This window comes from Uloborus diversus, chromosome 10 (genome assembly GCF_026930045.1).
Source record: "Uloborus diversus isolate 005 chromosome 10, Udiv.v.3.1, whole genome shotgun sequence".
In the NCBI taxonomy this organism is placed as follows: Eukaryota; Metazoa; Arthropoda; class Arachnida; order Araneae; family Uloboridae; genus Uloborus; species Uloborus diversus.
In genome coordinates, this window is record NC_072740.1 from 35,838,125 (window position 1) to 35,853,930 (window position 15,806).

The following is a 15,806-nucleotide window of genomic DNA, read 5'->3' on the forward strand; positions in this document are numbered from 1 at the left end:
TTTTTTTTAATAGTTTGTAGAAATCAATGTTTTCACTTTGCTGTAAATTTTGATTATAATTATTATTATTATTATTTTGTTTTGTGGAATAATTTTTCTTTTGAAATGTAAATTTTAAAGTTTACATATAAGTAATAATTGGCCATTTCAGTTGGATATTTTATGCTATTGTGAAGATTATATAGTGAAATTTCTCTTGGAGTGACCACTCTTCTTCCTTGGGAAAGTGGTTGTTAATTAAGGTTGGTCACTCATAGAGGTTGTTTTCAAAAATGCATGATACAATAACGGCACCAGTAGAAATTTGTTGTTATAGCGTTGCCTTAGTGTTGTCCTAAGGGTGAGAAAACCATGTCTTCTCTTTTTATAACATTTTTGGGACTCAAAGCAGAGAGGGCACCAAGTACTACAGGAATTCGTTTGAAACTCACAAAAGAATAGATTTTATCTCCTTATTCTGATGTCTTTCTGCTTTCATAAGCATGAGAAAACTAAGAGTACAAACAAAATGCTCTATTGCTTTTCTTTTGTTATCTCTATTTTGTTCCTCTCTAACCAAAAATTCCTTCACTATTTGGTGCTGAGAGCGTGTGCAGACGATTTGCAGATGTCCATTTTGACTGCAATGTGTTGCATATGCACAGTGGTTCACCTTCAAATAACGAATCTCCGAAAATGATTTTAAACAATTTAACCGACATTTACTTACATTTTATGAATTATGTTTAACTTTTGGACAATTGTGTGTGACATTGTAACAAAACTGTTGAGGTAGAGCAGAAGGTGAAAGACAAAACGATATTGGGAAATAGGTTTGCCTCTGATAAATACACAAAACCATGTGGTATGAGCTGGCAGTCAACCAGCTGTGTTATTTGTCAAGAGATCTCTATTTCGGGTTTAGGACTAAATAAGAGCATCATTGCGTTATCCCTTTTTCTGCTGCCTAAAATGTAGGAGTTCATGAAGTGCATTGGCAAAAGAAAAAGGTATGAAGAACCTTTCATTTTCAATGACTTGTGTGTATCGCAGGCACAATCATTTCTGCAATTGAGGGTTATTGTTGAAAGGGGATCCTTGATCTTATCAAATTTTGCTTATGTTTTGTAAAACCAGATAAATGCACAACATCTTTAGTCGCTGACAGATTGTTAGTTGGACAACACTGTTGGCAAACTTCTAGCTCATACCAAGCGTTAGTGCTTGTGTGTCATGGGTGAGTCCATTCTTCAATGGGGGTTCCCTTAAACTTCCCTCTGCCTCTACTCACAGTTTTGTGACATTCACACGCGCATACACCAAATTGTGACCCTTTTTATTTGATTTACCCATACATGGACACGTTGATGGTAGCACATGTTAGGTATTTAATTTAAGTGTGTTGTTAAAGCAGTAAAACTTGCTGTTCTGACAACACTCCTCGATTAAATACTTAATATGTAGAAATATTATCAGCAATGTTTGTTGATATGCAGTGGCATACTTAGAATGGGTGACACCCTGGGCCCTAATTTGTGGTATCCACCCTCCCCCCCCCCCCTCCACAAATGCATGAAAAGAAAACAAAAAGGTTTTAGTGTTCTATGGCAAGTAAAGAAGCAATTGGACATACATTTATCCTACTGGTATGTAGTATGTACGTCACTGTGTTAAAGAATAAGATTGAATGCATTCTATTTTAATTTTCAAGATTGAATTTGAAAGGTTTTATCATCCGCTACGAAAATCAAGCTTAAAAATTGCATTTAAGTTTAAAAAAATCTTGATATTTGTTGTCCTAAAAATTTCCTAAAATTTTCGAGATCACCACTCCGACCCCTGATAAGGATAAACCATCCCTCGCTACCTTACCCTGTTGTGTGGCTAATTGCCTATGAGCAATTACATGTCAGAAAAATCACCTTCTTGATCTCACAATTTCCGATTTCAATAAAATTTGGCTTGAAGGTCACATATGAGAGGATAAGTATACCTTTTTAGATTTCTATTTTGAAAATTGTTCGGAATATAGCTCAGTAAAAAAACTTAAAATGTGCAAAAAAAAAAAAAAAGTGTTCTTACAAATATCTGTAATTTCTAATCTAATTACAGTAGAATAAAAATTCAAACAATATTGTAAAGCTAAAAAATAGAGCTTTCTATTGATATGTAACACATCCTTCTTATGAGAGATATAAGTTTTAGGAGCATTCAACGGCAACAGGGTAGTATTGCGAAAGATGGTTTACTTCTATAAATAGTATTTTCAGAAAAATCCATGTTCAATATTATTAAGTATTCTATCAATGTGCAAAGTTTTAGTCTGATGGGAATTGATACTTGGGCAAGGTTATTTGTTTGTGTATTCCAAAAAAATGGTGAAAAATTCCATTTTGGATAAATCTGACCCCATTAAAGGTGTATGTTACCAATAAAAAATACATGTGTTCAATATTTTTAAGCGTTCTATCGATATGCAAAGTTTTTTTCCGATCGGCATTAATACTTGGGCAGAGATATTGTCAGCATATCCCCCCCCCCCCCTCCCAAAAAAAACAGAGTAAAAAATCCCATATCAGGGTAAATTTCACCCATTAAAGATGTATTTTGCCGATAAAATAAACACGGGTTTAACATTTTCAAGTGTTCTATTGATGTGCAAAGTTTTATTCCAATCTGTGATTCACGCTTTGGTAAAGTTATTTGTCAGTGTACTCGAATAACCCAATATTTAATTTTAAATTTCACCCCATGAAAAGTGTTTAATGCCGACAAAAAAAAAGGTTAAATATTTTTAAGTGTTCTATCGATGTGCAAATTTCATTCAAGTTGGAGATTCACAGTTGGATAGGGTTACTTGTTAGAGGGGAATTTGCTTCAAACTTTGTAGGAAAAAGTTTTTAATGAAATACATGTATAGAAAATATCTTTTCGATTTTAACAATTTTCTGTTCAATTTTGAACAGTTCAAATCTTTTAACATTAATACCTACAGGGAAACTGAAAGTCAATTTAGATTCCAAACAAATTTTGTAGGAAATAGCTCTTGTTGACCAAATCCAGATTCCAACGTCTGTGCCCAAAAATTAGTTGGATTCCAACTCCCCAACTTTGGCCAAAATTTATACACAGAAGAAAAATGACTGACTCATACTCTTGGAAATTCGACTCCACAATCACATGACAAACAGTGCGCTTTGTCCCTTTTACCTGGGCCCAGAACCCGGTTGGGTGACATTACGCTAAGCCAGGGGTTCCCAACCTGTGATTCACGACATTATCCCTACATTAAAAAATATACTACTGTATAGTTAAAAATTTAAATACATAAGAAAAAATAGCATTTTAGAGTAGTATCAATACTTAAGTGCAGTGGCGAATCCAGGAGAAGGGCTATAGGGTTGCCGCACCCCACTTATACCATAGGTACCTGTTTCCCCATTGTCCTGTAAGATTATCTTTTACTTTTGTTTAGTCTGTTTTGTTAGTCACTTTTGTTAGACTTCCCTCTCTACAAAATTCCATGAAAGATTCATGAATTCACCTCCCTCTAACATCATCTAAAATCGTCTAAAATTTCACTTTTGGAGCTTCAATTTTCAATAATTCCTGTAAGAGATTCTCTAAACCCCAGCTCGTATCCCGAAAGATGTCCTGTAATTTTTAGGTCTGTGATGCAGCTTTAACTTCATCTTGGTGAAGAAAGCGACTTCCATGTTGAGGATGCATGCTTTGATTAGTTAATACTGCTATGTGTCAAACAAATAACATCAAGTTTTGTCGAACTTAGCCCCTTGTGACTCTTATATATTCCCAGCAGTTAAACATTTACCGGGACGCCGGTTTCTTTCGTTTAATGAAATTAAAGCTGTAACACAGGAGGCCTTACAGGAGGTTGCAAGAAATGGCTTCCAGGAGTGTTTCCAAAAGTTATATGAACATTGGCAGAAGTACATAGTCGCCCAAGGTGAGGTGGATGTGCTTAGGTGATGTGAACAATTCAGGGTAAGGTTTTGTACAGTCCCCGAATTTTTGGATCATACCGTGTACACTTAGAAATATATTTAAAAATTGTTACTGTGATATGATGAAACTCGGAGATATTTAGAGATGTGACGAGCTATCTTTTACTGAGTTGTATTTTCTATGATTGATCATTTATTCTTCAGAGTAAATTTTTTCCTTAAGTCGAGAAAGGAAAATGGTAGGTCTTGTTTCCACTGATATTATTATTATTATACATTATATTTTTAAATTTATGATATGCAGAATAATACCAATGTTACCTAATATTTTGCTTTGATTGTAATAATATGAATGAAAATATTTTTCATTTTCTTTAACTGTATTATATCTTTTCTGTTAATGCTTAATGTTAAGTATTTTGTCTCTGATTATTTATGTGCTTTTACAGTACATCAGCAATGTCCTTACTATATGAATGCATAAACACTGTGATAGCTGGTAAGCATTTTTAAAATTTTGTTTTGTTCCGCTTTCAAAATGTAAAATATTTCTTTTTGCATTGAGAGAAAAAAAAGGGGGGGGGGGGGGAGGAGGTGTTTTTTTTCTTCATGTGACTCAGATTATTAGGTTTGAAGATATTGCAATGTTTTTACTGAAATTTCATGCCAGGCTTTAAGCTGAGTTCAAAAGTTCTTTGGCAAAAATTGAAAAAAAAAAAAAAAAAAAAAAGAGCTTTAGCAAAATGCAAAAATGTTGAAGGTTAATGAATATGCTCATGTATCTTTCTAAATGCCTCAATTTGTTTCCAAAAAAAAAGAAAAGCTATCAATCCAAAAATTTTAAAATGTTTAACTGACGGTTTGTATTTTGTCTAAAGTTCTATGAGTGTTTTATCTTTCGAATTTTTGTGTTTGCAACAATTAGAAATATATACCAATGTATGTAAGCTTCTGCCCAGAAATTTTCCTGCAAACTACTGTTGTGCATCATTGCACGAACAGTGCAACACTTCTGTTGTAGTGTTCTGCAGCCTCCATTTGTTCAGGTATAAAAGTAGAACTTCTTTCAACTTTTAATTCCTAAGTTAGCTAAGAAAACTTCATGACAAAATTCTAAGCCATTATCTGTTCTAACTTATTTTAATTTTAAATTTTGTTCCCTTTCAACTTTTAATAAATATAATTTGAAACATTTGAACACTTCATTTTTATTTTTAATTATATAAACTAACATAGCACGAATGGTCTTTAATTTTGACAAAAAGTAGTGTTTTCCCCAGTATGAATTAAGAGGTTTCCCAGTATGAATTAAGAGGTTTAAGACCCCATAAATCCATATAGATCTAATCCAAAATTCTATTTGTTAACCTATCATAGTTTCTATTAAAGGAATGTCTATTTGATTTAGTTGCATTGCAAATTCCACATGAATTAAAATTATCTTTAATTTTCTCTATTCCTTTTATGCAATTAAGATTGCTCATTGATTTTAACAAAGGTACGTTAATGTCACCAAAACCTCTATGAATTAAATTCAAGTCTACTTTAACATGATAATTTTCAATTTTACCAATTTCATTTTTATGGCATTCAGGTAAACCATAAACAATGTATAATTTGTTAACTCAATGTACAGTAAAAAAATACTCATAATTTTCACTATACACAATCATTTTATCATTTCCCCAATTTATTCTATGTCCTGCCAAATCTAAATTAGCTCCCCCGATTAAATTACGTCTCATATTAGGGGCATAATGTACATTTAACTGTTTAACTTTCACAAAATGATTCTTATCTTGAATGTAGAAAACAATATTACCTATTCCTAAGACTTCAGATTCACAATTCTTATCACCAATTATAGCTTTAGTGGGTGATTTCAAACTTCTATAGTTTTCAAACCATGATTTTTCTAAATAAAATGTACAGTTGAAGCACTGTCCAGCAGGAATTAGCCCAGGTTTAAATGTTCCTTTCTTGTACTTGATTGAATTTTTAAACTATCTTCCTTCGAGTTACATTTGGCTTCACTGTAAAACATACCTTTTGTATTCTTTTCTTCATCAGGAAATATTCTGCGATAGTTGTTGAATTTGTTTTTCCCCTGATTTCTTCTACATTGATTTGTTTGATAACTGCTCATGTTTCATCCTTCAGTTTTTGAATTATTTACCATTAAATTTTTGAAGTTGCTTCTGTTCCGATGAAAATGCGTTTTCACTAAGTTCAAATCCGTTATATTTTTGCTTCTCTTGAATTCTACCAGATTCTACATTTAGCTGTGATTCAATCTTGAACAGCAGTAAATTCTTTATCTTCAAGATGATACAAATATTGAATGAGATTTTCATATTCAGCAGGCAATCTTCGTATCATTTGAAAACAAATTAGCAATTCAGGAATTTCAAATTTGACTTCTTTAACTTCAGCACGTTTTTCAGCTAGTCTTTTACAGTGCATTCCAATTGTTTCTGTGTCTGGTTTAAACCGAATTTCATAAAATTTATCTGTTAAACTGACTATTCTTGCTCTCCGTGTTCGTTCAAAGTATGTTTTGGGAACGTCCCATGCTTCTTTGCCATTGTCAGTTTGTGCTATTAATGGCTGAAACAATCTTTTGAGCCTTTGATAAATTGAAGTGTATGACCAAATTTTCCTTAAATTAAAATCCCTAGTCTCTTGAGCAGTACAGTCCTTGAGTAGTTCAAGTTTTCCGTCTATGAACTCCCAGCAGTTTTGGTCCATAAGAACTTTCATGTCAACCTTCCATCTAGAATGGTTACTTGAATTTAATTTCAGAAAGGAATTTGAAATAAGCACGTGTTTCTTGAGTTTCAATTTAAACACTACACTTCTGCCCCATTCTCATTAGCTCCATGTCTAAACAGCTTCTGAAGTCAATAGCATTTTACTGTTTTTAACTTAGCTAGTGTCTGGCCCATGACCACTGTTGGAAATTTTCCAACATAGCAGAGTTGCAGTTCATCATCAAAAATCCAGCAGTTAATCAACATTATTTTATATTTTTTTTTTAAAATTACATCTTTCAAATAGCAAAAAGGGTAAAACATTTAACTACTTGCTCTTTCGAGCAAAGTCTTTCATCCCGATATAAGAATGAAAAATCTCCTGGTGGGGAGAGTGTCTTAAAAAAGGACGAATTGCGATCCTTCTGAAGTGCAGAGCAGTTGAAGAGTTACCTGCCATTCCTGTCAACTCCTTTGTCACACAAAATGCAGTTTGGAGAGTCCACCAGTCTGAATTGATGTAGGTGACCCTGAAGGAGGTCATGTCCTGTCAACAGGCGGAAAGAAAAGACCCCTATAGCTCTAGGTAGGTTCCTGGGAATGCAGGATGACAAAAGACTACACCACGATTTGGTGACAATTTTTTCCCTACTGGAGCCTGTGCAGTGTTCATGAATTTTTTGCTTGAGCAAAAGTTTGATGTTTCGCAGATTTGCAGGGGACACAGGAGGGGTCAAGAGAGAAGTCTCTTTTGTAGGAGTGTCTGCCTTTTCATTACCCCATAAGCCACAATGGCTTGGAATCCATTGTAAAATGATCTCCTTCGCGGAATTTAGGAGAGTATTGATAATGTTCTTGCATTCGAATTCAATATTGTAGGAAGCAGATTGTAGGATGAAATAGTATGGATTGGAGCCTGACAGTCAATGAAGAGCACGAATTTTTCACCATGCATCTCTTCAATCCTTTAAAAGGCAAGATAAATTGCCAAGATTTCTGTGTCAAAATTGTCTGAATTGGAACTCAATGGTTGTTTAATTTGAAAAAACTTGGAGAAGATGCCAGAACCGCTCTTCCAGAGGTTCACTTAGCAGATCCATTGGTGTAAATGTGTACCCACTTATCATCCAAGTACCTTTCATAAATTTTGACAAGAGAGGATAATTTGAGTTCTGCTAGCGAAGACATTCCTTTCTAAACAGGACAAGGTCATAGATGGGCTGCATAGTTCGTCATACCCGGAAATATAGTAGGTCTAAAAGAGATGCTAATGCTACTTGGAATGTTCATAGGGTCAGTAATTTTCTGGAACTCTGATAAAAAAAAGTGATTTCCATTTTAAGTCTCATGGCAGAATGGCGATAATTAGTCCCAAAACCTTCTATATGCAATAGTCTTTCTCTGAGAGCCAGAGAAGCATAGAGTCACCTGTCTGTAATTCCATTGCAGGTATAGGTATTGAGAAAGATCCCCCAGTAATAAGTCTGAGGGCATTATTTTGAGCAACATCAAGTCTGGATAAAGTACTATTGGAGGCAGTAATTAAAACCTCAGACCCATAGTCATAGATTGGTCGAATGTATGAATTAAAGGCCATAATCAGAGCATCTTGTGAACCATTTTACACCAGCAAATTCCTATAGTAAAGCAGGTCGTCCAGTAGTGTTTTTAATGATATTTAAGACTTGTTGATTCCAATTTAGTTTTGAGTCCAGAGCAATACCTAAATAATTTGCACAATTTGTTCTTTGGAGACATATATTTCTATATTTTAGATTAATTTGGTGGTGCTTGGTACTGAAAGTAAAAAGCTCAAAATTAGTCTTGTCTATGTTCACAGAAAGTTCATTATCTTTAGTCCAGTTTGATAAAATGTCTAGTGCAGCATTTACAGTATTTTCAATAGTCTGAAAGTCAGATCCAGTGTTCCAAATGACCAGATCGTCATGCTATAGGAGATCCTGTACATCCTGACAAGCATTTGAGATGGTAAGAATAAGGTCATTAATCATAAGGTTGAATAACACAGGACTTAAAAACAGATCCTTATGGGAGTTCTTGAGCAGTTTGCCGAAAACCAGATTTTGCATTTCCAAAATGAACGTTCATAAATTGTTGGGAAAGGAAGTCAAAGATCCATCTGTAGAGGTGGCCAGAAACACTAATTTGGCAAAGCTTTTTTAACAGCCTCCTTCTCCAAACACGGTCAAAAACGGACTTCAACCGAAGTCAACAAACACAGGAAGTGTACTTTGTTTCCTATGAAAGCCATCCTTAATCTGTTGGCTTAATCTGGTAATTTGTTGAGTAATATTAAATTCTTTCCGATTTCCTTCTTTTGGATTTTAAGAATTGGTTTAAAATTACTAGTTTTGCAAAAATGGCAACTAAAAGCTCTAGCAATGTCCATATCCGCTGTTAAAATTTTTCCGGAAGCCTCCATTAGTTTCTTACAAGGTTGAGTTGTCCTCTTTCCACTTAAAGTTGATAAAAATTTAAAAGTCTTAGTTCCAGCTCTTCAAAAGTCTAAACCAGACAGAAATTGATCAGAGCAGGCTCGCTTAGATTCTAGAATATTCTTTCTTAGGAGGACCTGTTGTTGTCTTAAGGCTATACAGTCTTTTAAAAGACCTGTGGAATCAGCAAGGAGCCTTGCTTGATCTCTTTTCTCTTTGAGTACTTGAAGGTCATCATTTCAGAAAGGTTTGGCATCCTTTCTATGCCCCTTAGGAATACAGACTTTTGCACACTTATGAATAGCCTTTATAATCTAGTGTAATGCTTTATCATTGTTGGTATCAAGGGTGCAGTTTCCCAGGGAAATTTTTGTTAAATTGGTATATTGAAGCCAATTTGCTCATTTTAGATTCCAACAAGTAAATTTGGACTCGTCTTTAAGTTCAAGTTTAATAATCTCAGTCATTAAAATTTTGTGACCTGCTCCCCCAGGAGCATTTAAAAGTTCATGTTTAATAAGAGAGGTCAGATGGGTGAGCCAGCAAGATCTGAGTGTGAAGTTCCACCTGCAAAACAAGGAAAGGTTGTGGAGGCACCAGAGTTCTCAGTAAATTCAATTTAGTTTGAGTCAATAAATTCTTCAAGCATATTGGGAACAGGGCAATTTTGCTCACAGCTTCATATCTGAGAGTCTGCATTGAAATCGCCAAGAATGAGAGAATGTCTATTCCAGTCTAAAATCAGACAACTTAGGTTGGGCTTATCCTTGGAGGGTTATACACAAAGGTGACACGAAAACTCTCCGAATTTTTCCAGATGTGGATTTCAAAAGCTTCTAATAAGTCAAGTCCTTCCATAGAATGTTTAATTAATGTATCAGCTGTGAAGGAGCTTCTAACAAAAACAACAATTCCTGAGGCAACTTGTCGAGAGCGTGGCAAAGAAAAGGAATGATAATTATGCAGAGGATAAAACTCCAAGCGATCAGCAGCAGCACTGCTTTCAGCAATGCCGATGACGTCTCGTTTCTCATTGTAAATAATGGTTTTAAGTTCAGTGAACTTGTCTTGAGTTAGGCGACCAGCATTCCAGAAAAAAATCTTGAGGCTGTTGAGGTGTTGTCCTTGCGCTTAAAAGTGCATTTTTTAAAAACCGTAAAAGCTTTCATATATAAAAACAAGACTGCAAGATAAAAAGCGAAGGTAGTGACAGATTTAGCGTTACTCAGGGTGCACCACGAGGAGGCCTGTCACACTACACCCCGTTATGTTAATCAACAGTAACATATTTATTAAATATCCAAATAAAAACAAGTATATCCAAACCCCTTGTTTTAAAATCCCTCCTTTTACCCTTGTTTTAAAAATGGTTGAAAAACAACATACTGGGAATTCAAAATCTCAATTACACTTATACAGAAATGCCTCTTATATGAGGAAACTAATTTGCATACATGGCACAATATTATTATTCTACTTGAAGATTTTAAACATTTAATGCCTGAAATTAAAATATGCCATCAATGTAGGCGAATGTGAGGCTAAATGAAATGTTGAAATATATACTCTGATTTCAGCGCCACCTATCTAGTAATGTTGAAACTACGTATTAACGCATGTAGTCTATTCCAATCAGAAAAAAAAATTCTGCCAAAGATTAAAGCATATGATACCACAGGAATTTTTTTTTAAATTGACAGTCATATGTTTTGTTACAAGTCAAAAATCATTTTTGTTGTTATTAAGTTCTTGTTACCACATTTTCCTGCATGTAATCCGCGGATTATCTGTTAAAAAAGTGCAAACTTAATGAGATGCACGTTATACGCTGCCACAGAATATCCATGATTCTTTTTCTCAGCACCAACGCATTGAACCTCAATATTTACAGTAGGATTCACCGATAGAGACTGTGCGCTATCTGAACGTTATATATTTTACATAGCTTGAATGCTCTATTGCTGTCTGTATGTTCCTTATTTTACATTGCTGGACTGTTCCTCTTATGCGATTCAGGCCTTGTAAAATAAACAACAATACATTGAAGGAGGAAGCCTTCATTTGCACAAGATTAGACCGTTTGCTCCTTTGTCTTGACTCTTTGTTTTTCAAGTAATTAGCATACTATAGTCATGATTTCTAGAAGAAATCATTATTTTTATAGATTATATTTCAGATTAATTTTGATTATACATTCAAAGTAATGACTTTTTTACGTTTTAATTTAGTTACTCAAATAGTATGTTAAATCCAAACTTTATTTTTTTGCATCGTATTATCCATCATCATTATTATTCATCGTATTATTTTTACATCGTATCGTAAGCTTTTTTTTCCCCTTCATACCGATTTTAGGACCTGCGGATTATAGGCCGCCCACAGATAATAAGCAGGAAAATACGGTATTAACATTTCAAGTACTAATTGGCACCTTCTAATGTTCGGTGCAGTAATTATTTAGTTAATATTAAGCTTATTTGTATTTTAAATATTTTATACACTTAGTCAAATACATGTAGGTGAATATAGAACAAAGTTAAATAGTTTATTTTGTTTAATAAATCAGTCATTTACTAAATCACTCATGTATTCATTTATTAATTCATTTATTTTCCTTCATTTAGTAGTTCACTTATTTATTCCTTCATTTACTTATTTTCTTATTCATTCACTTTTACTCACTCATAACATGATTATTTTGAGCAGATACAGGGTTGTGTTTGTATTCTGGCTTGCTAGAATTGAAAAGATTTTTTATTTTAAGCTGTAACTTTTTCCCAATACTTTTCCACCCTTGTTTTAAAAATGGATCTTTATTGTGGACTTTTTGATCTGTACAATAATAAATAGTTTAAAATGTTAGTTTTACTGATAACAGTCTTTAAAACAATTTTCTGCTTGCTGCGCCATGTAAAATGTTTTGGCACTTGTCTGAAATCCCATGGAAAAAGTTTTCTTTCTCTAGAAATGACTGAAATTGTTTTTCAGTGTTTTTTTTACATGTATATATCAATGCTTAAGTGTTTTTAATTTTCGGAACATAATATTTGTTAAGGAAATGTTTTTTGCTTTTTGGCTAAAAAATTTTCAAAATACGAGGGTCAGTCAGAAAGTTAGATGCACTGCTCAAGAAAACAAAAAATGGATTGAAATTTTACAATAAGTTTATTGTAATTTTAAAGTTCCATTCAAAATCTACTTTTTAACAAAACCACCTCTGTTATTTAATCATTTGTCGAGGCGTGGTAAACGTTTTTTGATGCCTGCTGCAAAGAAATCCTGTCCAATGTCCAATAACCATTATTGGGTTACAGCTTTCACTTCGTCATCCAAATGGTATCGTCACTTTGAAAATTCTTGTTTCATGGGACCAAAAACATCTAAGTTAGGAGGTGAAAGGTTAAGGCGTCTAGGGAAGATGATCCTACACTTCTCACTTTAACTTGGTCTTCCCTCGTGCTCTGCGTTGTCAATATCTGTACTTCCATTCTCAAACATGTTGCACCATTTCACGATAGCTTGACTTGACATTGCATTTTTACCACACACTTTATGCTACTGCCCATAAATTACACAGTGCAGTTGCATCTTTTTGCCCACAAAATCGAATCACTGCTCGCATTTCCAATTTGGACGCTACTTGCAGCTGTCGAGACATGTTTGCGACTGATTATCAAAAAAACTAAACTTGTTTTGGGGAATTCGCTTCGTCACATGATAAAGGTACATGTCTGAAGTGTTACCACAGAGTTTCATCAAAATTGTCTTTGACGGAACATATTTATGAAGTAGTTCAACTAACTTTCTGACTGACCTATGTAGCATTCAAATTTTTTTAATGTTAGTCTTATTTTTTAAGTGCTGATATCTATATCATCTGGAATGCCAAATCATTCTGCATCAATTCAGGTCAGTATTTGTTCTATCCATGTATATTACTTTGATTGTGATAGTAAAATTGAGTGTTTTAACAGTTTTTGTTAAAGGCTGGTGTAGCACTTAAGTTTACTTACTGCTATGTTTAGGTGCTTTATATGTTAATTCTAAAGACAGAGCTAAAATTGGAGAAAATAAAACCCTTGATGTATATGTGTTCCACGTACCATCTATGAAAACATTTTGTTTCTTCCTATAACACTATTTTTCTTTTTTTTTTACCCCTCTTTGCATCTGGTTAAAAAACCTGTATATTTTGGTTTTTTGGAGGTGCTGAATTCAGTGAAATAATCAATTTTCTCTATCAAATCACTTGTTCTTGATATAAAGGAGTTATTTTACTATTTATAGATGCATATACTTAGGGCATGAAATGCTTCAAAATTCCACCCACAAACACTGTACGAATCAAATGAAATGAAGATTGCACAATCAACAAAAAAATTAAATATGTAAATGAGCAAAATGATTGAAAAAGATACATGGTTCAGCACCTGACATGCTTCATAAACCGCCCCCCCCCCCATGCTTTATACTGTGCTAGCATCTGGTTTTCATTAATACAAAGTTTCAAAATTGTTTTTTTAATGCATCAAAATGAACACTAAACTTACATTAGTTGTATATTTTCTCTTTATTTTGCTGTGAAAAAAGAAATAAGGAAATTTCTCAAAGATGCTTGTTTAAAAAGAAAAAAAAATCAAATATCTGGGAAACTTGATGTGATAGGACATCTTGGACTGCATTTCAGTTTTTATACGAATAAAAAAACATGCATAGTGAAGTCTTTACATGGTTGTTGAATAGTGTAATTATAATTTGTCTAAACAAACTTTTATAGCTGGAGGAAATGGTTCAGTTGGTTTGAAAATTTGTAGCAGGTAGAATTATTGCAACTTTTTGGGATAACATTGTATTGTAATGAAGAAACATGTAGCACTGGTTGTTTAATTGAGTTCTTAATCCTCATTGCAGTCTTTTCTAACTTCTGAAACATAAAAGTTGCTTTCTTCACTTATATTGAGATCTGTAGATCAGCATGAGTATAACAGGACATACTGCTTGTGAATTATATCTCTTAGAAAACTTAGAAAAAAAACTGTGGCCTACTAACCAGTCTACTTTAACTCTAGAAAGACAGATGGAGCCTGAGTAGCCCCTCTCATAATTTGTTGTTGAATAAATCAAACATAAGCTAATCGAGCGCAAAAGAGTGCTCATAGTTTTCATAGTAAGACCCTATTTGAATGCTTATTTAATCATTTAGTGCTTAGCTTCTTTGCAGTGTAAATTTTGAACCTTATACCTGAGAACACAAGAAGTAGCACAGTAGTCTCAACGGTATTTTACCATAAGAACCAAAATGCTTCCCTGTTTCTTACTCGTTGTGGCATGAAATAATGCTATACACTCTAGCTTCACCTTTACCTTAATCTTATGGTAGCCAGTTGGGATTCCAAATGCTATAAATTCTACCAACTGCTCACCTGCTAAACGGTAGCCATCGCTCTTCGAAAGAAAAAAGAATTCTTCATTATGGCTTGCAGAGACAGACTCATTAACCAACAAGTCTTCATTACAATACAGTGTCATCCCAAAAAGATGTGGTAATTTTACTTCCTACAAGTTTTCAGACCAACTAAACTATTTCCTTCAGCTAATTATATCAGTAAACATTATTATGCACTGTTTCAATTTGGTCATAGGAGAAGATGCATTGGGCATGTGAACTCATTCAGGAAGAACTTTTACAAGTTGTAACTCAAAAAATCAAAAGGGTTCACCCTTACACTGGACCCTTCAGTCTTTCTAGGCATGTGGAAGCTTTCAGTCTTCCCCCTGTGGCAGAATTTTGTTTTACTTTCTGCGACAAATTTTCTGGACCTAAGTTCTTTCTGCAAGAATGCTCCGTGAAGTGAAAAATGAACTAATGGACAAACTTAAGTGCAGTTCATTTCAAAAGTGAAAAATTTATTAATTTATTAACGAATTTCGCACAACTTCTTGTTTAGGTAAATTCCTTTATACAAAAACGAAAAGCATTAAAGCTCAGTATCAGGGCTTCCAACAGATTTTCAGTTTTCGCTGTGGGAAAAAAAACAGGTGACCTTTAGTTAAATCTGTATGGTAAGAAATATTAACACCATGGTAACAGCAATTGGTAAGTGGAGAAAAAAATCAAATCTAACCAAAAGTAATGTAAATTATTATGCTAATTAATGTAATGCTAGTGTAAATTATTATGTTATAGCAAGGGTGATTGTTTAAACAGAGATGCCACTCTCATATTTAAGTTTTCAGTCTTCTTCTCTTAGTACTTACTTATCTGTAGTTCTCAATATCAAAAAAATACTGATGCAACATCTATTCAATACCAAAGAAATAAGATCCGAAAAAAAAGTAATTTTTAATTAAAATATTCATTATAGTTTGGTGTCCCCCCCCCCCCAAAAAAAAAACTAAAACATGCATGTGATTTGAAAAAATAAATAAGGATCACCCCTCCTCCTCCCATAAAAAAACTGAATTAAAATATGCATTTTATACAACTAAAACGAAGTATCCCCCTCCCCCCAAAAGGAAAATGAATTTAATTAAAATATGCATTACAGTTTGGAAAAAAAATAAATAAATAAAACATGCATGTGATTTGGAGGAAAAGATAGATAAAGGGCACCCTCCCATAAAAAAAATTAATATATGCAATACACAACATTATG

At 33.7% G+C, this 15,806-nt stretch overlaps 1 protein-coding gene across 1 annotated transcript in view; it reads left to right on the top strand.

Moving 5' to 3' along the window:
• Window positions 1-15,806, top strand: part of LOC129231871 (AP-3 complex subunit delta-1-like) — a 189,039-nt gene that overhangs the window by 83,527 nt on the left and 89,706 nt on the right. Inside the window, exons 9-10 of the mRNA XM_054866261.1 lie at window positions 4,394-4,443; window positions 13,010-13,059. Coding sequence (XP_054722236.1) covers window positions 4,394-4,443; window positions 13,010-13,059 — 100 coding nt within the window. The remainder of the gene's footprint in view (window positions 1-4,393; window positions 4,444-13,009; window positions 13,060-15,806) is intronic.